The 24,225-nt window shown below is 52.0% G+C and overlaps 2 protein-coding genes across 2 annotated transcripts in view; one reads left to right on the top strand and one right to left on the bottom strand.

Moving 5' to 3' along the window:
- TSPAN16 (tetraspanin 16) overlaps positions 1-10,972 on the top strand; it is a 15,580-nt gene extending 4,608 nt beyond the window's left edge. The window contains exons 3-6 of the mRNA XM_046684900.1: positions 1,472-1,579; positions 3,721-3,873; positions 5,867-5,950; positions 10,925-10,972. Coding sequence (XP_046540856.1) covers positions 1,472-1,579; positions 3,721-3,873; positions 5,867-5,950; positions 10,925-10,972 — 393 coding nt within the window. The remainder of the gene's footprint in view (positions 1-1,471; positions 1,580-3,720; positions 3,874-5,866; positions 5,951-10,924) is intronic.
- Positions 10,973-14,091: 3,119 nt separating this feature from the next.
- Positions 14,092-24,144, bottom strand: RAB3D (RAB3D, member RAS oncogene family). Its single transcript, XM_046686154.1, has 5 exons — positions 23,974-24,144; positions 22,339-22,582; positions 21,561-21,679; positions 21,348-21,472; positions 14,092-16,997 (listed from the first exon to the last, which is right to left on the bottom strand). The coding sequence occupies exons 2-5, from the start codon at positions 22,564-22,566 to the stop codon at positions 16,810-16,812; spliced, it is 660 nt and encodes a 219-aa protein (XP_046542110.1). The 5' UTR covers positions 22,567-22,582; positions 23,974-24,144; the 3' UTR covers positions 14,092-16,809.
- Between the last annotated feature and the right edge of the window lie 81 nt (positions 24,145-24,225).

The raw sequence follows: 24,225 nt of genomic DNA, 5'->3' as shown, positions 1-24,225 counted from the left end.
GCCGGTCCCCAGGGCCGGAGATCCGCACCTGGACGATGTGAAAGCCGAAAACTTCAGCCCTGCCCTCGAAGGCCTCAAGAAACTGGCCGAGTCCGTTTGACCATCTCTCCCGCCTTTGGGGTGAGGGGTCGGGAGGAGGTAATGGGAAAAGCTGTAAAAGTTATTGGAGCTTTGAAATGTGTTCAAAACAGGGGGCTAGTTAGCAAAATGCATCAAAATGACAAAGTCTGGACACTTTGACCCAACCATCCCATCTCGCGGATTCATCCAAAGATTAGCTTGGTCGGGTGCAGAATGACGTATGTACCAGCACGTGCAACAGATTGCCGCCAGCCTAGTGAGCATCCAAGCTGAATGTGTAAGAATCCAGACCAGGGAGTCTGATGCAGGTGGAAAGGAGGAAAGAGGCCCCATATGCACGAGATGGTGCATTTTCCAGCACAGAACCATGTCCACATTTGTGTCCCCCCCAGAAGTCCATCCCGAGACAAGGTTTGGAAGGCTGGTTTATTTGAGAGGAGATCCCAAGAAACACCTGTAGGGGACAGGGAAGTGAGGCAGAGAAGGGAGTGCAGTCCTTAAAAGGTGACCCTGTGGGTACCTGGATTCAGTCCTGCTGAGGGATGTCTGGGATGGAACGCAGAACGCGCGCCTGTTTCCCCAGCAAGGGGCGAGGGAGCTGCGGTATGACTATCCCTTGAGGGGCTGCTCCCAGGGCGCTTGCGCCGGAGAGGCCCCCAGGCTCGGCGCGCAGAGAAATGACAGAGGCCACCGGGACACGCTGGGCAGGGCCCCCAGGAGCCTCTGCTGCTCTTGCTAAGAACAGGCAGAGGCAGAACAATGAGAGTAGTAGAAAGCAAGAAGGAAAATAAGGAGAATAGACTTTGCTTTGGCACACATAGAAGATCTCATTTGGGACACAGGAAACAGTGACAGTCATCGTCGTGGAGGGGGAGGAACTTGGTTGGCTGGGAGAAAAAGGTGGGAGGGAGCCTTTGCATGGGCTCCCCTTCTGTGCTTTGTGAATTTCGAACCATGTGCCTGCATCACCTCTTCGGAAAAACATTTTTTTATTTAGACCTTTGTTTAAAAAATAGAAAATTAAATTTGCTCCTTTGTGCAGAGAGAGAGAGCTGCTGTTGCTAAAGTTGCTATTCAAGACTTTAATCGAGTTACAGCCAAATCGGGGGCGTGGTGGGTGTGTGGGCGATTGGAAAGAGCAAATGATTCAGACTCGTTTCTGATCAGTACTACCAGATGCCACGGGCTCCAGACCCACGCTCTCCCCCGGGTCCCTCTCTCGGGGGCGATGGTCGCCTGGGTTCACCTGCCTCCAGCGCAGACCCATGGCTGAGGGCAGGGAACATGAGGGAAGCCGAAAGGAAACCCACACCAGCCCTCTCTGTCCCCAAGAAACCTCCCCACCTGGGGCGCCTGGCTATTTTGTATGCCTTCCTGTTTTATCTTTGAGGTTCAAGACATGGGCTTGGAGCACAACGTTGTGACCCTGAGGATGAACTATAAAGGTTTCAACGAGCCCGATGACTATTCCACGGACTGGAACTCGGTCATGGAGAAGGTGAGAGTTACATCTTTTTTTAACATGGGAAAATAGACATAAACATAAATAGACCATTTTAACCATTTTGAAGTGTCCAGTTCAGTGGCATTAAGTACATTAACAATGTTGCACAACCATCGCCACCATCCATCTCCAGAACTCTTCATCCTGCAAAACTGAAGCTCTGGCCCCATTAAACACCAACTCCCCCCACCCCCCAATCCCGCGGCGCCACCATCCTACTTCCTGTCTCTGTGGATATGACTCCTCCCGGGACCTCCTATGGGTGTAGTCACACAGTATTTGTGTTTGTGTGACTGGTTTCTTTCACTTAGCGTAATGTCCTCAAAGTTCATCAATGTAGCCTGTGTCAGAATTCCCTTCCTTTTTAAGGCTGAATAATATTCCGTCGTATTTTGTTGGTCCATTCTTCCATCAATGGACACTTGAGTTCCTCCCACCTTTTGGCTACTGTGAATCACGCTGCTAGGAACATGGATGTGCAAATGTCTGTGCAAGTCCCTGCTTTCGATTCTTATACGTCTGTACTCAGAAGTGGAATTGCTGGATCATATGGTAATTCTATGCTTAATTTTTTGAGGAATTTCCATACTGTTTTCTATAGCATCTACACCATTTTACATTCCCATCAGCAAAGCACAAGGGTTCCAGTTTCTCCACATCCTTGTCAACACTTGTTTTTTCTTTCTTTTTTTGTTTGGCGAGGAAGATTGGCCCTGAGCTAACAGCTGTGCCAATCCTCCTCTATTTTGTATGTGGGACACCACCACAGCATGGCTTGATGAGCGATGTGTAGATCTGTGCCTGGGATCTGAACCAGTGAACCCCTGGCTGCCAAAGCAGAGCACACAAACTTAACCACTATGCCACTGGGCCAGCCCCTCTGTTTTTTATATTTTTATGATCGTACCCCTCCTCTTGGGTGGGAGGTGCTGAGACTCACATCTTGAGTCTTGCTGTTTGAGGAGCAAGAGCACCTCCAAGTGTCATCTGAGCTCTTGGTGCAGGCAGCTGAGGAGGGGGTCTGGGGCCCAGGGAGGGGACAGCCTCTGCCTGTTTCTAGGGCTATTTCACCTGTGAGTCTTGGGCCCAGGAACTGCCGTGGGGTCATGTCCAGGCTCGAGAGGGGCCCATGCTGAGCCCTGTTCAGGGCTCTGGGCACCCAGGAAGGCATAAAACAAAATCCGTGCCCTGTGCTGCTGACGCTTGAGTGAGGAGATGGACAAAAAACCACCAGGTAGACATTGGTCAGGGGTGATAAGTCTGTGAAGAAAAACAAGCTCATAGGAGGGGAGGGTTTGGTTGACTCATAAGTGCTATTTGTCACCTACTTTAGCACACAGTGGGATGGCCTGTCCTGGCTTCCAGATAGTTGGTTGGGGGTCACATGACATGTTCCAGCCAATGAGCTATGAGCAGAAGTGATGTGTGTCACTTCCTGCCAAACTGGCACATTTCATGGCCAGTGCACGGCCCCTCCAGAGCTCTTCCATTTTGCCACCAAAGTGGAACCATCCAGATGGTGACCACTCCATCCGCCTGAGTCCCCGAGTGACTTTGAGAAACTGAGCTCACCTGCCAAGTTGTGACGGGTGTGTGGCGTGAGGGAGAAGTGAACTGTCGAGATACAGGGGCTGCTTGTTACGCAGCATCACTTCCCCCAGCCTGACTGATACAGGGGTTGCGGCTAACTTGGAAAGACGGGTCTGGGCAGGCCTTTCTGAGGAGCAACATTTGAACAGAGATCTGAATGAAGTGAGGGGGGGAGCCCTGAAGATGTTTGAGGGAACAGCCTGTCTAAAGGCCCTGAGGCTGGTGGCCTGAGCCTGATAAGTGTGTTTGAGGAACAGCGAGGAGACCAGCGCGGGTGGAGCTGAGAAAAAGGGCGAGTGGGGTGAGATGAGGGCCTGGAGGTGACAGGGCAGATTGTGCCGGGCCTGTGGGCCATGGTGAGTTCAGCTTTTACCCCAAGGAAGATGGGAGCCATGGAGGGTTCTGAGCCATGACCTGGGGGGAGTAAGGTATGCATGTAGCACAGCTGGCCCTGGAATATTGTAGCCATGGTGACTGTGATTTCTATTGTGTTTATTATTTAATATTTGAAAGGGAGCTTCAAGTGTTTCTTGTCTTTTCTGTAGCTAAAGTGCTGTGGAGTGAAAAACTACACGGATTTTTCTGGCTCCTCCTTTGAAATGATGACGGGTCACGCCTACCCCAGGAGTTGCTGTAAATCCATCCAGACCGTGGCCTGTGATGGGCACAATGTGTCCACAGACATCATCCACCAGGAGGTAACCGGAGATTTTGCTGGGCATCGCCTCGATAGACCCCGAGGGCTGGGGACTGTTATAGAAATGGCATATTTTCAGGGACCCCAGCAAAAGGGGCTGGGGGAGAGAGAAAGCAGCTCTCCTGGTGTGTTCAACTCATTTCGACCACACGGCCTTGAGGAGTTAGGGTTGCCATTCCCACTTCCCAGATGGGGAAACTGAGGCTCGGGGAGGGGCCGTGATGGTCTCAAGGTCACATGGCTTCAGAAGAGCTGGGATTTGAATCCATGTTGGTCTGAGTCCACTGCCTGGGCCACACCGCCTGCCACACACAGAAATCGAGTTGCAGCAATGATGACACATGATCATCCTCACAATAGTGATGGCAGCCACACGACGGGCCCCTTGCTTTGTGAGTTTGATCCCCAGCGCACCCCTCGAGGTGGGGACTGCTCTTCTCCCATTTTCCAGATGAGGAGACTGAGGCAAACAAAGGTTTCCACAGCCAGGGGGTGGTGGAGCTGGGCTTCCAACCCTCCCCCCAGCTTCCCTTTAACTCCTGCTGCAGGTGAGTGACCACAGGGATCTTCCCTGAGGGAAGAATAGGAACCATTCATGACATAGCCATTCACATGGAACGGCTCCTGCTGGGAGCCAGACGCTGTAGAGAATGGGCCGGGGCAAGTCCCAGGCCAGGGCTTGAGAATTGGACATGGGGCCACACGCTGGCCCAGTGTGCCCTGCACAACCTGCGTGTCACCTCCTGACCTTGCCTCCTCCCACTCACCCCCTCACTCATTCTGTTCCAGTCACACTGTCCTCCTCACTGATATGCAAACACATCAGCCACATGCTTGCCTCAGGGCCTTTGCACAGGCTGTTCCCTCTGCCTGGAACACTTTTCCCCAAGATGTCTTCCTACCTCATCTCTTTCAAATCTGTGCTTAATGGTCACGGCCTCGGTGAGGCTGTTCCTGACCTCCTCTCTATAAAAGCATCCGCCCCCTGACTCACCATCACGCTCCGTCTCCTTACTCTGCTTCAGCGTCTGCCCCAGGCTTGATCACCACCTGACAGTAGTATTGCTGTACTTGCTTATTACTTGTTTTCCCCACCCAAACGTCAGCCCCACCAAAGCAGGGATTTCGTCTGTTTTGTACATGGCTGGGTTGCCAGCATCCAGTTCAGTGCCCAGAACACAGTAGGCACTTGATAAATGCCTAATGAGTGGAGGGGAGCACTGAACTGTGTCAACAGTGAGCTCAAGGCAGCCCAAGCTTCCAGAAGCAAGAAGTGCCAGGGGCCTGGGAGGAGGAGTATCTCAGTGAAGGCAGAATAGCAGGTGGAGGCCCCATTACCTGCGGGTGGCTGCCCCGCCCACCCACTGTTTGATCTCTTAACTCTCTGAACCTCAGTTTCTTCACCTATAAACCAGAGAAAAAAACAGTACCTACCTCATGGGGGTGTAGTAAGAAATGAGTGAGAAAATACATGTAAAGGGCTTTTAAGGTGCTGCTCATATGTAAAGAGCACTCAGAAATAACTAACAGTTACTGAATGCTGACTATGTGTCAGGCTACTGCTATGCTTCATATAGATTCTTTCTTTTAATCCTCACAAAAGTCTTGTGAGGCAGATCCACTTGGTCCCAGTTACCGTTGAGGAAACTGAGGTACAGAGAAGTCTAGTGACTCCTCCAAGGTCATGCAGCTAGCAATAACTTGGGGCATCTGCTCATACTCTTAATCACCACAGTTGGAGGTCAGCACAGATGGATACAGAGGAGTGAGTGGTAGGTTCTGGAGTTGAGGGGGAACAAGGATACCAGGGAAGGTGCTGGGGTGGGGTGGGGGGCAGTCAAGTGAGAAAAGAGCCAAGGTCCTTGTGTCTTTGTCCTCTTGTACTCCCTGAATCCGAGAGGAGTTTGGGTGGCCCGATGGGTGGGCGTTGACGGGGGCTTGGAGTTCACGGGCCCCTAACCAGGTCCCGCCTGCTTTGATGTTTGTGTCCTCAGGGCTGTTTGCCCAAGCTCCTGGAAATAACCAAGACTCAGAGTTTCAACCTAAGCGGGGGCTCACTGGGGGCGGCAGTGATCCAGGTAAGGCCCAGCCCCTCTGGGACACACTGAGCTCTTTTATTGAGCACCCACTGTGTGTAAAGCAGTGTCCTGGGCACTGGACACACAGCAGTGACAAAAGACAAACTCCCTGCTCTGGTGAAGCTGACATTCAAGTGGGGGGGATGGATGATCATTCAGTTAAAGGTTTCTGCTGGGAAGGAAGTAAAACAGGGCAATGGGATAGGGAAGGGAATAAGAGATGGCCACTCTGAGGAGGTCACATTTGACTACTGACCTGAGGAGGTGAGGGAAAACCATGTATATATATGGGAGAAGACAGTGGGAACAGCTGGTGCAAAGGCCCTGAGGCAGCGATAAGCTTGGCTTATTCAAGGACCAGCAGGGAGGCCCCTGTAGCTGGAACAGGGTGAGCAAGGAGGATGGTAGGGGGTGATGAGTTCAGGGAGTTGACGGGGGTAGATCATACAAAGCCTTATGGGCTGTAGGGAGGGGTTTGGCTTGTATTCTGAAAATGATGGAAAGCCATTAGAAGGGTTTTAACATTCACTTTTGCACTCCACAAGCTTTACTGAAAACTTACTGTGTCTAGGCAATGTTGTAGGCACTGGGGCTACAGCAATGAGCCAAAGAGACAAAAATCCCCGCCTTCATGGGGCTGACATTCTAAAAGACAAGAAATATGATTTTTAAAATTGGCAAATATATTATATGATAGTGATATGTGTTAAGGAGAACTATACAGCTGGGAAGAGGAGAGGGGAGCTCATTTTAAGCAGGGCGATTAATTACTGTGATCACTAATGGTTCCCCCAGAAAGGAGGGAAGGCATGAGGGTGCTGGGGGCCTCAGACCTGATTCAGATGAGGAACAGCTTAGTCTGGGGATCTGCCCTCTCCATCCACCTGTCGGGTCTGGCCCACTCTTACCTGGTAGGAGGCCTGGGTGGGCAAGTGCTGGGGCTCAGAACTCCAGCCCTGTTATGTCACGCACTAGTTCTCTGACTGAGAGTCAGGATCATGGCCTCCCTCATTTGTAAACCGGGCTGTGCAATTGTTGGGAGTCATTCGTGAGGTGGAGTACGTCAGAGGCTGTGCACAATGCTCTGATTCTGGGAAATCAGCAAGCATGAGCCGACTCTGGGAAATTATTGTCATCAGCTCCAGGGAGGTCCTGATTGTCATCCACTCAAGGCAAGGATCACAGTGAGGGAGTGGCTGAAAGGTGGTCCTGTACACCACCAGAGATGCTCAAAGGCCAGTCACCATGGAAACACTATGTACAGAGCTGTTCTCATCCCTGACCCTGTCCGAGGAGGAATCTTGGCTCAGAGCTCCACCCAGACAGGCCCCAGGGAGAAAAGAATGAACTGATAATCCAGGGCAGTAAATGGAAGTTCTTTTCAATTAAATTGGCCCTACTTTTTACACTCACTATCTAGATTGTAAAGATAGAATGAAGTATGGTTTCTCATGGGCAGAATGGATGACGCAATAAATATTGGCAGAATATCGCTGAACTTTCAAAAGTCAGGTTTCCCTTTTGAAAAAGGAAAACTCTCACCTCAAACACTAGGCTAACCAGGCAGGAGTTTCAGTGACTGCACACAACAAAGACTTTGCAGAATCAGTCCCAGAGAGTCACCGAACAAGCAAACAGCAGCAGCAGCAACCACAAACAGCAATACGAAAAAACCCCTGGGGAGTCGGGGCAGGGGAGAGTGATTTTCAAAGGACCACATTATAGTATTTAAAATGTCCAGTTTTCAACAAAAAGTTATGAGACAGGCAAAGGAACAAGAAAGTGTGGCCAATACACAGGAAAAAAAAAAATCGGTCAATAGAAACTGCCCTAGATGGAAGCCCAGATGTTGGATTTCCTAGACAAATACTTTAAATCAGCTGTTATAAATATATTCAAAGAACTAAAGGAGAAGATGAGAATATGTTTGATCAAATAGAGAAGATCAATAGAGACAGAAATGATTTTTTAAGAAGCAGCAAATAGAAATTCTGGAAAATTAAACGGAAAATTCAGTAGAGTGGCTCAGCATGTGATCTGAGTTTTCAGAAGAAGGAATCAGTGAACTTGAAGATGGTCAGGTGAGATTATCCAGTTGAGGAACAGAAAGAAAACAGAATGAAGAAAATGAACACAGCCTTGGAGGCCTGTGGGACACAATCAAGCACACAAGCATCTGTAGAATAGCATTCCAGGGCAGGAAGAGAGAAAGAAAAAGGCAGAAAGAATATTGGAAGAAATAATGGCCAAAAATTTTCCAAATTTGATGAAAATCATGGATCTACACCTCCAAGAAGCTCCATGAATTTCAAGGAGGATAAAGCAAAAAGACCCACACCTACACATAGTATAGTCAAACTAAAAAGAAAAAGAATCCTGAAAGCGAAATGTATGGATGCAGCTAAAGCAGTGCTTAGAGGGAAATTGACAGCTGTAAATGCCTATATTAAAAAATGAATGAAGTTTTCAAATACATAACCTAACATTCACCTTACAAAACTAGACAAAGAAGAGAAAACTAGGGGGCCAGCCCCGTGGCCGAGTGGTGAAGTTTGCGCACTCCCCTTTGGTGGCCCAGGGTTTCGCCGGTTTGGATCCCAGGTGTGAGATGGCACCGCTCATCAGGCCATGCTGAGGCGGCGTCCCACATAGCACAACCAGAGGCACTCACAACTAGAATATACAACTATGTACTGGGTGTCTTTAGGGAGAAGAAGAAGAAAAAAAAAAGAAGACTGGCAACAGATGTTAGCTCAGGTGCCAGTCTTTAAAAAAAAGAGAGAGAGGGAAGACTAAACCTAAAGCAAGCAAAAGGGAAAATAATAAAGATTAGAGTGGAAATAAATGAAATAGAGAAAAGCAATGAAATCAGAATTTGGTTCTTTGAAAAGGTCAACAAAATGATAAAGTTGAACCAGATAGAAAAGAAAAAAATAGAGAAGACTCAATTTACTAAAATCAGGAATGAAAGAAGGGGACATCACTACTGGCCTTTTAGGGGGACAAAAAAAACTATAAGAGAATACTGTGAATAGTTGTATGCCAACAAATTAGATAATCTAGATGAAATAGACAAATTCCTAGAAAGACACAAACTGCCAAAATTGACTCAAGGAGAAATATAAAATCTGAATAGACCTATAAAAAGTAAAAAAATTAAATTAGTAACCAGAAGACTTCCTACAAAGAAAAGATCAGGCCAAATAGCCACACTGTTGAATACCACCAAATATTGAAAGGAGAATAGCATTTTTTTCAAAAACTCCTCCAAAAAATAAAAAAGGGAGCATTATGTCCCAACTTACTCTATGAAGCTATTCCAAGACATCATAAGAAAAGAAAACCACAGATCAATAACTCTTGTGGATAAAGAGGCAGAAAGCCTGAAAAACATATTAGCAAACTGAATCCAGCAACACATAGAAAGGATTATACACCAGGACCAAGTGAGATGTACCCCAGGAATGCAAGGCTGGTTCAACGTACAAATATCAATTGATGCAACACACTATAGTAACAGAATAAAGGACAAAACCACATGATCATCTCCATAGATGCAGAAAAGCCGTTTGACAAAATCCACATAATTTCATAATAAAAACACTCAACAATCCAGGAATAGCAGGGAACGTCCTCAACCTCATAAAGGACATCAGTGAAAAATTCATAGATAACTTCACACTTCATCGTGAAAGACTGAATATTTTCCAACTAAAATCAAGAACAAAGACAAGGATATCCACTCTTGCCACTTCTATTGAACATTGTACTGGAGATTCTAGCCAGGACAATTGGGCAAGAAAAAGATATAAGGGGCTGGCCCAGTGGCTCAGCAGTTAAGTTTGCACGTTCTGCTTCAGCGGCCTGGGGTTCACTGGTTTGGATCCTGGGTGCGGACATGGCTCCGCTTGGCAAGCCATGCTGTGGTTGGTGTCCCATGTGTAAAGTGGAGCAAGATGGGCATGGATGTTAGTTCAGGGCCAGTGTTCCTCAGCAAGAAGAGGAGGATTGGCAGCAGATGTTAGCTCAGGGCTGATCTTCCTCAAAAAAAAAAAAAAAAGAAAGAAAGAAAAGGAACAGATATAAAAGGCATTCAGATTGGAAAGGAAGAAGGAAAATTATCTATTCACAGACGACATGATCTTGTATATGGGAATTGTAAGGAATACACACGCATTATATCACCACCAGCTGAAATATGGATCATTCTCATTAGTCTGATTTGTGTTTTCAAAGTGAGTATTTTTTTCATTGTACAAATTTATAATATTGATTATGTATATGCAAATTATACAACACCCTCTTCCCCAAGGAGGTCGTAACAGTCAGGATCCCAGCAGGAAACAGAATGCAGCCCCCAGATGGTCCTTCTAAGAAGCTTCCAGGGAACTCCTTCCAGAGGCGTGGGCAGGGTTAAGGAAAATGAGGGATGTTGAGGCACTCAGGGGCTAGCAACACGGGACCTTTTACTTCTAGGCCTGAAGAGGTGAGGACAGCAAGAGCCAAGGAGGAGGGGTCATCTGCTCACAGCTCTGGTCATGGAGGGCTCAGGATGGGAAGAAGAGTGGGAGCAACTGATGGAGAAATACCCCAACCTTTCCTCCAGCCCACCCATCGCCTGCTGGTGCTTCCTATTGGCCAAACCTAACAGGAAGTGAGTGAGCAGGGGATTCTGGGAAATGTAGTTTGCAGGACCTGGGGGAGGGCAGAAGAGAGTGGAGACAGGATCTGGGGGAAGTAAAGAGAGAATGACTGATGGGCATCATGATGGGCCACCACCTTCTACCCACAGCTGAGACTGATTGTGGTAACAGGTCCAAATTCTCTCCAAGTTGGCCCTGAAGGACATTCTGCCATCTGTAAATCCTTGCCTCTTGCCTTTCCGGAGCAGGGTGCTCCCCCTCTCTGTGTATCTGATTTGATTTGGGTTTGGAGGTCCCTCAAGTTGGTTCAGTGTTTCTTCTCCCATTTCAGCTGCCAGGAATTCTCGCCACCTTGCTGCTGTTCACCAAGCTGGGCTGACAGACCTGGGGAGGACAGGACACCTGGACCCACCTGGCTGCTGGAGCAGTGGTCTCATTTTTACTTTTCTGTGGCACTCACCTGCTTCTTGGAGGGAGATTCATAATGCTTTTATTATCAGGGGAACCCCTGTCATCCTGACTCCTTCTCCTTCGTTTTGTTTTCCACACCAGCTGGCAACAATTTCAGTTCTAAGTACCTGAACGGGATGACCCAGCCTTCCTTCTCATGCAGCGTTTTTGTTTTATAAATTGTTTTGTGAAAAAAATCTTCAAGGTTCACAAAAGCCAAGAGAATTCATCCAAAGAAACCCCCACATACTCGTCACCCAGATTCAACAATCACCAAGAGTTTGACATATTTGTTTCATTCTCACTTTTGCCCCTTGAGGAAGTATTTTCAAACAAGTCACAATGTCATTTCCCCCCCTCATCGTTCGGCACATATCTCTAAAAATGTATATATTTGGATCTTTATTTGCATATTATGTTTGCAAGCATAATGCCATGCTCACACTTGACGGAATGTTTATGTCCCCCTCGAAATTCGGACATTGAAAGCTAACCCCCAAGGGAATGGGGTGAGGATAAATTAGAAACCTCTGGATGTTCTGTTAAAGCACAGGTGTCCGGGCCCCACCCTCAGAGCTTCTGGCTCGGCAGACCTGGAGGGGGCCCAGGAATCTGCATTCCTAGCGAGTTCCCAGCCGATGTTGCTGGTATAGGGAACACACTTTGAGAAACACGGCTCCAGATTCTTTCTCCTCTTCCCCAACCCCGCCTACCTTCGATCTGTTGCAGAAAGAGTGTGGAATGCTGGGGAGTGCCCTGCCTTCTGGACCTGCTGCTGCTTCTCTGTGGCGCCTTTGCCTTGTTCCTCTTCCCCCCATATCGCCTCTACGTCACTTGTTCTCAGCCCTGGCTGTACGTTTGAACCCCTTGGGTCTGAACCCCATCTCCCCATCTTCTGATTTAATTGGACGGGGCTGTGGCCTGGGCGTGGTGATTTCTTCCCTTTACCCAGGCGCTTCTAAGCGGTGGCCATGGTCACGGCTGAGAAGCAATAAACCAAGGGCTTCATCCGACGGCCATAGCGGCCTGAGTCAATTCTATCATTGGGGATTGCAAAACGGTGGTTCATCTAATTCTCTCCTTTTGGGGGGGATTTTGAGGAGCATAAAATGGGCACGTGCCATATTTGCTGTCGCTGCAATCATCTCCCACTTTCGGCGAGAACACACCTAGTTTTCTTGGGAACCATCCCACCTCTCAGATTTCCGTCCCTCAGCCAGGGGCGGGCTCATGATTCCAGCCAGCCAATCAGCACGTTCCATCTCTCTAACCGCAGCCATTGGTCAGGCATGGGCGTGGGACCAAGGTTTTGGGACTTTAGGTAGAGTGATCAGGAGAGAGCAGCTCCCCCGAAGCTCACCTGGTTCAGAGGGGGCCACCTCATGGGGACAAGGCTGCAGAGAGAAGGCACAGAGAGAGGAGTTAAGAATCCCGGATGGTATGCAAGTCCCTGGACCTAGCTCCCTCTTGGCCTCTGCAGTTCATACATTCACTCAACAAACATCTATTGAGTGCCTGCTGTATGTCAGAAATGAACTGTTTTTACTCACAATACTTCCAAGTGATTTTCTGTGGGTCCCAACTGGCGTCCTACCGTTCATTTCTGATGCTAACTACCCAGAGTTTGCAGCAGACCCCACAGGTTCAAGAGCTCCGTCCCACAAGACTGTCCCCATTTAGATGCCAGTTGCAAGGATCAGGTCCGCAGGAGACCTACACTGTCTGATTCGACTACAAGGTTCCCACAACCCCACTCCCTTTCAGGTCTGATAACTCGAATGACTCTCAGAACTCAGGAAAGTGCTTTACTGTTGCCAGCTTATGATAAAGGGTCCAACTCAGGAACAGCAGGCTGGGAGTGACACATGGGGCAAGGTCTGGGGAAGGGGCCCTGAGCTCCCAGGCGCTCTGTGGGTGCACCACCCTCCCAGCAACCAGAAGCTCTCTGAACTTCATTGTTTAGGGTTTTTATGGAATTTCCATTATGTAGGCATGATTGATTAAATCATTGGCCATTCCATTGGTCAATTAACTCAATCTCCAGCCCCTCTGGGCTGAAAGTTCCTCTCATCAGGGTTTGGTTTTTCTAGTCATCAGCCCCCATCCTGAAGCTACCCAGGGGCCCCCAGCGCCCCAGACCTCTCATTAGCATACAAACACATTCGTATCTCTCCAGAGTCCAAGGCTTTTAGGAGCTGTGTGCCAGGAGCCAGGGACAAAGACCAAATGTTTCTTTTTTTATTGTATCCGCCAGGAAGAGCTGGGTGTGGCAGTGAAAAATAAACCCCCCTGCATTTGACGAGCTGATATTATAGTGGAGACACTTGTTTAAGCGAAATGCATACATTGCATAGTATTTTAGATTCCAGGGGTTATGGCGAGGGGACACAGGGAAAGGGACAGTAGAAATGCTGGGGGAGGGGTTGCAGTACTAAACAGGAGGACCAATGAGGTGAGCTTTGTGCAAAGACCTGGAAAAGGGAGTGAGTGTGGGGAACCATGTGACTACCTCGGATAAGAAGGTTCCAGGCAGGGGGAACAGCAAGTGAAAAGGCCCTGAGACAGGGGCCTGGTAGGTGCAAATAGCAGCAAGGAGGCCAATGTGACCAGAGTGAGCAAGTATGGGGGGGGCAAGTGGGAAGAGGAGAGGGCAGGGAGGTAATAGGTCAGATCCTGCAGGGCCTTGTGGGCCTCTGGAAGATGTTTACTCTGAGTCAGGTGGGAGCCACGGAGGGTGCTGGGCAGAGGAGGGCAAGTGACCTGACTTGGGTATTCACAGGTGCCCTCTGGCTGCTGTGGGGACAGACCTTCTTACTAGGATTAGTGGGGGCAACATCATCCTCCCTGCCCCTCCATGCAACAGAAGTTTCCAGGGCCAAGGCCGTGGCCATGAGGCCTGGCTAGAGGCAGCCCCAGGCCTGAGCTTCCCCAGGATGATCTGGGTTCTGCTGCATCACGCATGGCCCTCAACCAACCATTTACTTGGCCGTAATGCAATCACCCTCTTCCTGGAAACCGCATTTCACAAATGGAAATAAGAGAACAAATGCCTTTGGGTATAACCACTTTACTTGTTTTTTCTTGTGGAGAAAAATGCACATCTTTTTACAAGTGGACCTCAGAGAACGGCTTACACAGGAGAACCACATCCGGGATACGAATGACCAGGTTGAGCGCTCGCTCCGTAGTGTTCTGGGATCGTTGGGGAGAAGCCAGTTAACGGAATTAGCCTTCAACGCTGAGACCAAATTCACCCGATTTGTTTCTTTAAGGGGAGTAGGAGAGTAAGACACAAGAACACGATCCCCAGAGAAGCCAAAAAAAGAAAGAAGAGAAACAGAACCCCAAACCACTGCGGTCTGGCAATTTCCCACCAAATCTAACGTGGAAAAACAAGCTGCTAAAAGCGCATGGTAAGAAAGGATGGCTCTCAGCCTCAGGCGATCTCTCCAGACTTCAGTCTCCCTGGAGTTGGGAAGTGATTTTCCCACGGCCTTTGGTTTAATTTTTGTTTGCAAACTCGACATACCTCCATCCCCCCCAATCATCTTCAAGGACATCGGTTTCAGTTCCCCAGAGACCATCGTGAACCCTCCCCTCAAAACATCATACAATAAAAACTTGCATTATTTTTAGAAGAAACAAACAAACAAAATGCTCCCACATTATTCCCAGTCTCGAGAACCCAGATGCAGCTGTCTCTGTCGCTACTTGAAGCTCGACTGTTGAAAAATCCTGTGTAAAGAGAAAGCTGAGGCTGGGTCAGGTCCAAGATGCAGCCAAAGCTGTTCTTTATTGCACAGGCAATGACAAGTCAGCTGGTCCCTCAGAGAATAGCTCTCTGATCTGCCATTATTTCTGGCAGCAGCTTAAGGGAAACGGACTGGCCAACAGAATCTTGACAAGCCATGGTGCATCTTAAGAAGCCCTATTTTAGCTGCTTAATTTCACTTTTACGTCAAAGAAACTAGCATTTCTGACACCCACCCCAAGTGCTCAGATACCCCCACTTTGTTTCCAAGAATTTGTCCATTTCACCACGTCATCCAATTGGTTGGCGTAGAAAGATATCTTCATTCTAAAGCTCTAAGGGTGGCCCCTGGCATGGGGTGAATGGGACCCTCTTGAAACAAATGCAATCTAGAGCTCCTACAAAGATAAGACGTACATTACACTTGAACCAGGGCTTCCCCACTCCCGAAGGAAGAGGCTGAGATCTTCAAGGCCACAGGAAGTCGTTTTGTTGGGAGGAGGCTGGGAGAGTGGAGTTAGGAACACAAAGCATCCACCGGGGATGTCCTCACAGTGTCTGCTGAGTTATGGGGTGTCAGTTAGGGTTCTGGGCCATGCCCCTGGAGTTGAGAGCTGGGTGGGCAGGAAGGGTCCTGAGCTGGTTGCCGGGGTGGGGGTGGGGGGTCGCCAAGATGTAGATCCCCAAACTGCACATAACCTCCCAGCGGGAGCCCCTGGCAGCTGGGGGACCCCAGCCTCATGGGCTCCCCGATGGTAACTCAACCAGCGAACCTGACCCTAGCCCATCCCCCACCAGCCAGTACCCCCGGAACTGCCTCTGTGAAGCACAAGCCACAACAGCAGTTACACAATGCCATCTTCTCGCCCCTCCGGCCCAGCCCCAAAGCATTCCTTAAAATTAGCCGAAAATTCCTCCCCCATTAGCAGAAAACGTCATGTGGTGGGGCCTCACCGATGACACAGCTCTGGAAGGGGACACTGGGTCCCCCAGTTAGAAGGGCCCAAGTCTTTACATTGGAAAGTCGCCAGTGAGCGCCAGCTACGGGGACATTGCTTCATTTCCTTTGCTAGCAGGATGTGAGATGTGGAAAGACCTTGCTTCAAACAGGACCGGCCAAATGGGGCCCCGGGGAGGCAGGTCTGGGCAGGAGGGCCCAGGCCCTTGGCTCTGAGGCTAACCTGGCAAAAAGCCCCAAGCAGGAATGCCAGGGGTTGGGCGATGCTCTGCCTGGCCCGACGCGGCGCACAGTTCCAGAATTCAATTATGGACCTGGGATGCAGAGGAGAAGCCGAAACCATGGCAAGGTCGTGGGGGATGTGGAATTCTGGGGAAACTCAGAAGGCACTTCTGGGGCCCCTGAATCTCGGGGGGCTCGGACTCCCTGTCCCCTTACAACAAGAAAAGCTACTTTAATACTGCGTTCACAGGTAGAGGGTTTGCAGGCCAGGAGGGAGGGGTCTGCGAGGGCCAAAATCATCACCCCGCCCTGGAGCCCTGAGGTCTGGGAAGTTCACGGGCAGGCTCGGGGAGCAGACCCAGGGACCCTGAGAAAGCAGCCGCCTTCCCCATCCCCAGGGGTGAACTCTGGGAAGCCGCACTGCATGAGGGAGAAGACGAGGCATCTCCGGGCAGCCCGTGAACTCCAAGCGACGCCGACATGGAATGGACGTGGGGAGTGGTTCTTACCAGAAGGCACTGTGGCTGCCCCTCCATCAGGCGGGGCGTGCTGCCCATGTTCCCCCATGAGAACACCTGAAAAGCAGCAAGCTCGTGCACGCCAGTGTCCCCAGACCCTGCCTGCAGTGCGGAGTCCCCAGGGCCTGGAGCCTGGGACGGGGCTGCATGAGCAGGCTGGTGGCCATGGCGAGGATGAGTCATGCGGGAGAGGAGGGCAGCTGACAGCTGAGCGGGGGCAGGGGGCACCCTGAGCTTGGAAATAGCCCTTGTGGCTCATGCCTCGGTCACAGTCCCTGCTGAGGCAGCGGGGGGCGGGGGAGGGTTGGGGAGCATCTCTAGCAGCTGCAGCCGCTGGGCTGGGGAGGTGGGGTGTCCCCCAAGGCCGGGCCTTTTCCATTGCTGCCTGGGCTGGAGCTGGGTTCCAGGGACTCATTCATCTTCTCGCAGATGACATCCACCAGGCGCTCGAAGACCTGCTTCACATTGACGTTCTCCTTGGCGCTGGCCTCGAAGAACTCGAAACCTGGAAGGACATAAGGTGGGGACAGACCCCCGTGAGACCCCTGAGGGGCAGAGCCGGGGCTGTGACATCACCCAAGTCTGGGTTCCAAGCCCAGTCTGTCTTTGCTGCAGCTGTGGGACCTTGGCTGAGTGCCTCAGTCTCTCTGAGCCTCAGTCTGCTTGTCTGTAAGTGGGACCAGTGGCACTCATGCATGATGAAAACCTGTGGCTGCAGCCCTGGTCTGAACTATCCTAAGAACCTCTGGGTCACAGGGCAGTGGCTGCAAGAGTCCAGGCTGAACACTCCAGCGCCCAGCAGGGATGGCGGTGCCCCCGGGCAGGTGCAGCTCATCTTCCGTCCAATTTCTGCCACACCAAAGTCCATAAAGCCAGATATTTATGTGGACTTCTTAAAGGGAGCCAAGCATTTCACATGTTCTGGAAAACATGCTCTAGATCAAACAAGGCAGAGGACTGAGGACTGACTGGCTTTGGCCCAGGGGGCCACCAGTTTGCGACCTGTCAAGCAGATGAAAGCGGGTTTCCCAGATTCGCAGAGAGCATGCGATGCACACAGGCCCTGGCCTTGGGAATGCACTAAAAATGGTAGGAATAAGAATAGCGGTGCTTGGGGCCGGCCCCGTAGTGCAGCGGTTAAGTGCGCATGTTCTGCTTCGGCGGCCCAGGGTTCGCAGGTTCGGATCCCGGGTGTGGACATGGCTCCGCTTGGCAAGCCATGCTGTGGTAGGCATCCCACATATAAAGTAGAGGAAGATGAGCACGGATGTTATCTCAGGGGCAGGCTTCCTCAGCAAAAAGAGGAGGATTGGCAGCAGATGTTAGCTCAGGGCTAATCTTCCTCAAAAAAAAAAAAAAGAATAGTGGTGCTTATATGGTGCTTACTATGTGGCAGGCACTTTCCTAAGCACTTTACGTAAATTAACTCATTTAATGATGCTCTCAGGTTCCTACAAAGAGAGCCCATTTCACAGAGAGGAACGGCCACTCATCCAGCTTCACAGAGGTGACACGTGGCAGAGCTGGGAGTCGCACCCACACTGCCTTGGCTCGAATAACAATAGACAACGAATATTAAATAAATATTTTAGATATAAATCAGTAATCCCAAATATTCCTATGGGACCACCGTGGGCCTTGGGAGGGAGGGGAGGCTGGCTCCTTCCGCGGAGGAGGGGCGCCAGGTAGCTTGGAAGGTATTCTCAGCATCTTCGTGACCACCCTAACGTGATGACAGTCCTCCCAAAGGTGGGAGGGGGTACAAACGCTCTGGGGACTTGCCCAAGGTCCCTCGGCTACAAAAAGTGGCGCATCAACCTAAAAATAAGGGAGAACGTGACAACCCTTCCTGTACCCCTGAAACGGGGGTTCAGCCTCTAGCTGCAGAGAGCTGGCCCTGAATGGTCCCCGATGTGTCCCCACCTGCCACATCTGCCCAGAAGGGTCAGACATTCAGACAGACGCAGCACAGGGTCAACGGGCCTCACGGCTGCACTCGTCAGGCTCCACTATAAAAATGTAATTGTAATTAAATAGTTCTATGTGTGACTATCCGTTTACTGTCTCCACCGCTCCATCAGCTCCAAGAGGGCAGAATTCTGTCCCCCTTGGCCAGGACTGCAGCCCCGTGCCTGGCACAGAGCAGGCTCTTGGAAACTATTTGCTGACTGACTAACCGAACGAATGAATGAATGAATGAATGAATGACAGAGGCAGGCACAAACTCAGACCTCCTACTCTGAGCCTAGGGATCATCATCATCCGCTATCTTCCTGGGCAAATTTGGCATCTCCTTATCTGCGTGGGGCTCTGCCTCAAACAATCTGAGTCCTTTTTTCTTTTAACACTTTTTTTCTGATGATAAATATTCACTGGAGAAGCTGGAAATTACTAAAAGAAATCAAGACAGACATAAAAGCGATTTGTAGTCTCCTCACCCAGAAACAATTATTATTGATAATTTCCTTCTTTTTTATTGTTGTTGTTGAGGAAGATTGGCCCTGAGCCTGTGCGGTGCCAATCTTCCTCTAGTTTTACATGGGACGCCCCCACAGCATCGCCTGACAAGCGGTGCTAGGTCCGTGCCTGGGATCTGAACCCGCAAACCTCACGCCACCAAAGTGGAGCACATGAACTTAACCACTATGCCACCAGGCCAGCGTCTATTGGTAATTTTGGTATTTCACTTTATACTCTTTTTTAAAAACACCCAATTGTTGGGGTTGGGTTTGAAGGGGGGGGTTGTATGTATGCATGTGTGTGGCTTTTTTCCTACAAAACTGGGATCAAATTCTATCTCCTGCTTCGGATTCCGATATTTCAAACTTAATAAGAGTGGGAAGTGCCCCTCGGCCCCCGTCACTAGACGTCCTCTGTAAGAAGCTGGGGGCCACATGCGCAAGTATGCCCTCAGCTGGGTCATGGCTGGCTTCGCCTGTTCTGGGCAAACTGGGGATCAAGGCCCTGTCCCAGCACATGTGGAAACGACACCCTGGTTCAAGTTCCCAGAAAACACAGGGGACAGAGGAGCAGATTAAATGACACCATGAGGGAGCAAAGAGTCAAACCTCAAAGGGCAGACATTCCACAGAACAGGGATCCAGTTCCTCCAACAAGCGGACGGCAAGAGAAAAAGGGAAAGGGGTCCCGGAGCCCTGCGGCCAGCGAGCTTCCTCTGCAAAGGGCCAGGGACTAAATATTTCAGGCCTGCGGGCCCCGTGGAGCTTTGAGTTTTATGTGCCAGCATCAAAAAGAGGTCACAGGGCCGGCCCGGTGGCACAGAGGTTAAGTGCGCACATTCCACTTCGGCGGCCCGGGGTTCACCAGTTTGGATCCCGGGTGCGGACATGGCACCGCTTGGCAAGCCATGCTGTGGTAGGCGTCCCATGTATAAAGTAGAGGAAGATGGACATGGGTGTTAGCTCAGGGCCAGTCTTCCTTAGCAAGAAGAGGAGGATTGGCAGCAGATGTTAGCTCAGGGCTAATCTTCCTCAAAAAAAAAAAAAGAGTTCACAAACATGCGACACTTAGATGTCACCTACACATGCTCCAGACTTGGTTATAACTTCGCTATCCCTGAGGACATTTAACCCTCAAGACAACTTGAGGAGGTGGGGCCGGGCACATCTCCATTTCACACATGAGGAAGTGCGGGCCCGGGGAGCTGAGATCACTGGTACCAGATTACAGAGTGATCGAGAAATCATGTGGGTTAACGTTCCATTGGGGCCGCCATTAGCTTACTGAACCTTTCTAAATGCCCAACGAAACAGACAAGGCTGGTGTCCCCTCTGTGTCCTAGAAGGAGAAATGGCAGCACAGAGAGGGGAGGCGATGTACCCAAGGTCACACAGCTAGTGGGTTGCAGACTAGGATTCTAGCTCCAGAGCCTGGGTCCTCAACACGTCCTCCCCTGCAGTGGTTACACCACCTCCCACAAGGAAAGTCCTGGAAGGGCCTAGAATACTAGAACACTCCAGGATAACATTTTTGTTTAGCTTAAATTTTGAATAGATAATCCATTCACTAGATTCAAAAACTTGGACTGAGAAGTCCACCTCCCAGTTCTCAGACACACAGGTCACTGCTCTTACTAGAACTTTCTGTATCCTTCTGGAGTTTCTTTAGGCAAATCTAAGTATACATTCTTACTCCCTTTTTATACACTAATGCAGGGGTTGGCAAACTTTGAGCCGCAGGCCAAACCTGGCCCACTGCCCGCCTTTGTAAATCAAGTTTTACAGGCTCACAGTCACACTCACTCATTGAGGCATTCTCTACGGCTGCTCTCAGGCAGAGCTGAGTGGTTGCAACAGAGACCTTATGACCGAAAATATTTCCTATCCGGCCCTTCACAAAAAGGTTTGCTGACCCCTGGACTAAAGGAAGCAGCCATACCCTCTGTTTTGCTTTTTCCACTGAGCCATATAGCCCAGGGATCTTGCCATAGGAGAATATAAAGAACACCCTCGTCCTTTTTCATGGCTGCATAGTATTCCATGGTGGAACTATACTTTATGCTTGGCTGCTTCCTCCACTGCGAGATGTCTGGGGGGTTGCCAAGGTTCCCTTCTACTAACAGTTTGCAATTTGATTTATTCCACGACTTCCCACATGGGTGTGGCTGTTCGTAAATTTCCAGAAATGGTTTTGCTGAGTCTGGGTTCCCAGGGCAGTGTGTGTTGGGGGCTATCTGTGGGTGAATGCCCTGAAATTAAATGGAGAAGGTGGCCTCCATGTGGCTATTTCTCTGGGCACATCCTCAAAGGGCAAAGGGCTGTTGACTGTGGTTGGACCTGGGCCCCGAGGGTGGGGATGGGGGTTTGGTTCTGGGAGGTCCAGGGTGGGCACTAACCAAGGTCATCGGCGAGCCTCCGGCCATCCTCGGTGGGCACGACACGCTCGTCCTCTAAGTCACACTTGTTCCCCACAAGGATAACCTGGGCGTTGTCCCAAGAGTAGGTCTTGATCTGCGTGGCCCTGTGGAGTTGGAGGGGCGTTAGGCCAAGAATTAGGGGTTGGGGGGAAAGGACAAAGGTCAGGGGGTCAGGGGTCAGCAAGCACTCACCAGTCCTGCACGGCGGTGAAGGACTCCTGATTGGCGATGTCGTACATGAGGAGGAAGCCCATGGCCCCGCGGTAGTAGGCTGTGGTGATGGTCCGGTAGCGCTCCTGGCCCGCCGTGTCCTGGGCAGATAGCATGGTCAGGCTGCCGGAAGCCACCCTCTCTGTCCCCCCTGGCCTGCAGGGCCCTGTCTGAGGGGGGTACCACCCTGTGCCCACAGCCCCAGTCTGAGGGTGGAGGCATGGACCTGTCTTCACAGCCGCAGGCTGATGGTGGCCTTGCCCTTGAGGGGGTCCCAGGCTGAGGGGTCAGAGGCCTCTCACAGACGTATAAGCCCCCTTCACCCCATTTCCAAGAACTTAATGACTACAAACAAGAGCCACCTGGGCCAGAGGGTGCTATGGTGATGCAGCTGGAGTGATGCTAGTTACCATGACAACAGTTAGCAGCTGGGTCGGGAAGGGGGTGGCTCTGAAGACAAGGCAGGCTCAATGGGGCCCCTGAGATGGTACCCAAACCTCTTCCCTGATGGTCACCAGGACGTCTAACCTGCCTTGGGCTAGCACTGTCCCCCTCGGACCCCAGGGGGCAGAGCATAGGCCCTCCTCCTGGTGGATAACACCCCCTACTCTCCACATGGAACCAAGCCCCCTCCCCAATTCCGGGCGGCTCTCCCTCACTCGGGGCCCCTCCCCACAGCCCCATGCCCTCACGTGGACATCCCCGGGGGAACCGCAGGCCCTCCACAGCCACAGACCCACAGGCAGGCCCCCCGGCACACCCAGATCTGCAGCTTGATCCGTTTGTCGTGGCGGTAGACGGTCTTGACCTTGAAGTCGATGCCCACGGTGCTGACGAAGGCAGGCGTGAAGGAGTCGTCGGCGTACCGGAACAAGAAGGACGTCTTCCCCACGCTGCTGTTGCCTATGAGCAGCAGCTTGAACATGTAGTCGAAGTTCTGGTCTGCGGCATCCCGGGGGCCTGTCGGGGGGTCTCCAGCCGACGCCATCTTGGCAGGAAGCCTCCTGCGGGGAGGCCTGAAATGCTCAGGGGGCGCAGGGGGGAGCCCCGGGAAGGATAAAACACCCCAAACGGCTTCAGGGGATACAGCAGACCTGGGTTCAAACCCCAGCTCTGCCACTTGGAGGCCAAGTGACCCCGGACACATTCTTGCTTTCTCTGGGCCTCAGTGGCCTCTGGAAAATGGGGATGTTCGTCAAACGCAAGAACCCAGGTTGGGGATTGGGGGGCACGCATGGGGTGCCTCCTCTGGCCGCTGAGGAACCAGCCCCTGCAGACGGTGCCGGTGTGGACTTTGGCCGAGTGAGCAGCTGGCGTGGCCCAGGTGTGAGCTGGGGGAGGGGGGCTGCCAGCTGGAAAGAGCTCCCCCTCGGGGCCTGCCTGTTGACTTTGGCAGGTGTGGGCCACCTGGGTGCCTGCCCTGCCCCCACCCCAGCCAAGTTTAACCCCTTCCCTGACCCCCATGATGGGGAGGGGGCTTCAGGGGACACAGCCCAAGTATAAAGCCTAGCTATACCCTACAGTGGGACAATGGGTACTGCCACCTTCTGTTTGTCAAAGGGGCCGGGCCGTCTCCCTCCCGACAGAGCTGACTCACCCCAGCTCCAGCCCATGGAGGCTGGAGTGATGGTCCTCGACTGGAAGGAAACCACCCCAGCCACCTAGTGACCATGAACCCCACGGCCACCCCTGGTCCTTCCCTTCCTGGCATCTGTCCCCACAGCTGGGCTGCTTCATCTGGGTCCAGGACCCCCCTCCTCAGCCCTCACTACCTCCCGAGGCCTCAGTTTCCCCATTGATCTATGGCTGCTCCCCGAGCCACCCAGGAAAGCTCCAGAAGGCCTGGGTGCGCAGAGGGAACCCCAGCAGAGGAACCCCTGGCCAAGCTCTTTCTCAACGGCCCGTGGGGCTTTTTTCCATTTTAAAGGAGGACCCAGTCGGCCCCCCTTTCCTGCCCAGCCCTGGCCCCACCCCGGGTTCCGGGAGAACGAGCTCGAGGCGGGGGAAGAGAAAAGGCAGGAAGACTTTCCCCATGCTGGGCAGGGCCGCCAGGATGGGCGCCCCGCCCCACCCCACCTGTCAGCCGGGCCCACCTCTTTCTGACCATCTGCCGACCCCCCTCGCGCCTGGCCCTAAGGAAGGGGCCCCGGCGGGCCCGGCCCTGTCCCCCTCCGCTGGCTCCGGGGCGCCCCAGCCGGTGCAGGGGCGCGCAGGGGCCTGCTCCCATCACCATATGGTCCCGTCTCCAGTCCCCAGCTGCGCTCCCCGCCCCACCCGCGCCCCAGGAACGCTCCCGGAGGAGCCCAGCCGGCTGGGGGCGAGGGGAGAGGCGTCCCCCGCCGCCCGCCTTTGTTCCCAGGCCCCGGGCCCTCCCCGAGCCCCCTGCCCCCCAGACCTGCTGCGATGCGGAGGTGCGGGGCGGGGGGAGCGCCCTTCCTGGGGGTCGCCTGGCGTGGGGGGCGCTGCCCGCGGGCCTTCCGCCTCCGAACTCGCTGCGGCCCGATCTTGGCCGCGACCCCTACCCCGCAGCCGCCGCCGCCGCCGCCGCAGCCGCAGACACCCGGATCCCGCGCCGGCTCCGCCCAGGCGGGGGCGGGGCGCTCCCGGGCGGGGGCGGGGCTTGGGGAGGCGGGGGGCGGGGCTGGAG

This window comes from Equus quagga, chromosome 14 (genome assembly GCF_021613505.1).
Source record: "Equus quagga isolate Etosha38 chromosome 14, UCLA_HA_Equagga_1.0, whole genome shotgun sequence".
NCBI classification, from domain to species: Eukaryota; Metazoa; Chordata; class Mammalia; order Perissodactyla; family Equidae; genus Equus; species Equus quagga.
Note: the sequence above shows the minus strand (reverse complement) of the source record. Positions and strands in the feature narration are given on the sequence as shown.

Bases quoted from the DNA above. Each gene is read 5' to 3' on its own strand.
- RAB3D (XM_046686154.1), bottom strand. From the start codon at position 22,566: ATGGCGTCGGCTGGAGACCCCCCGACAGGCCCCCGGGATGCCGCAGAC. The intron at 21,473-21,560 runs GTGAGTGCTTGC...CCAACTCCACAG, and splicing joins TTCACCGCCGTGCAGGACTG to GGCCACGCAGATCAAGACCT. The intron at 16,998-21,347 runs GTTAGTGCCCAC...ATGTCCTTCCAG, and splicing joins GAGGCTCGCCGATGACCTTG to GTTTCGAGTTCTTCGAGGCC.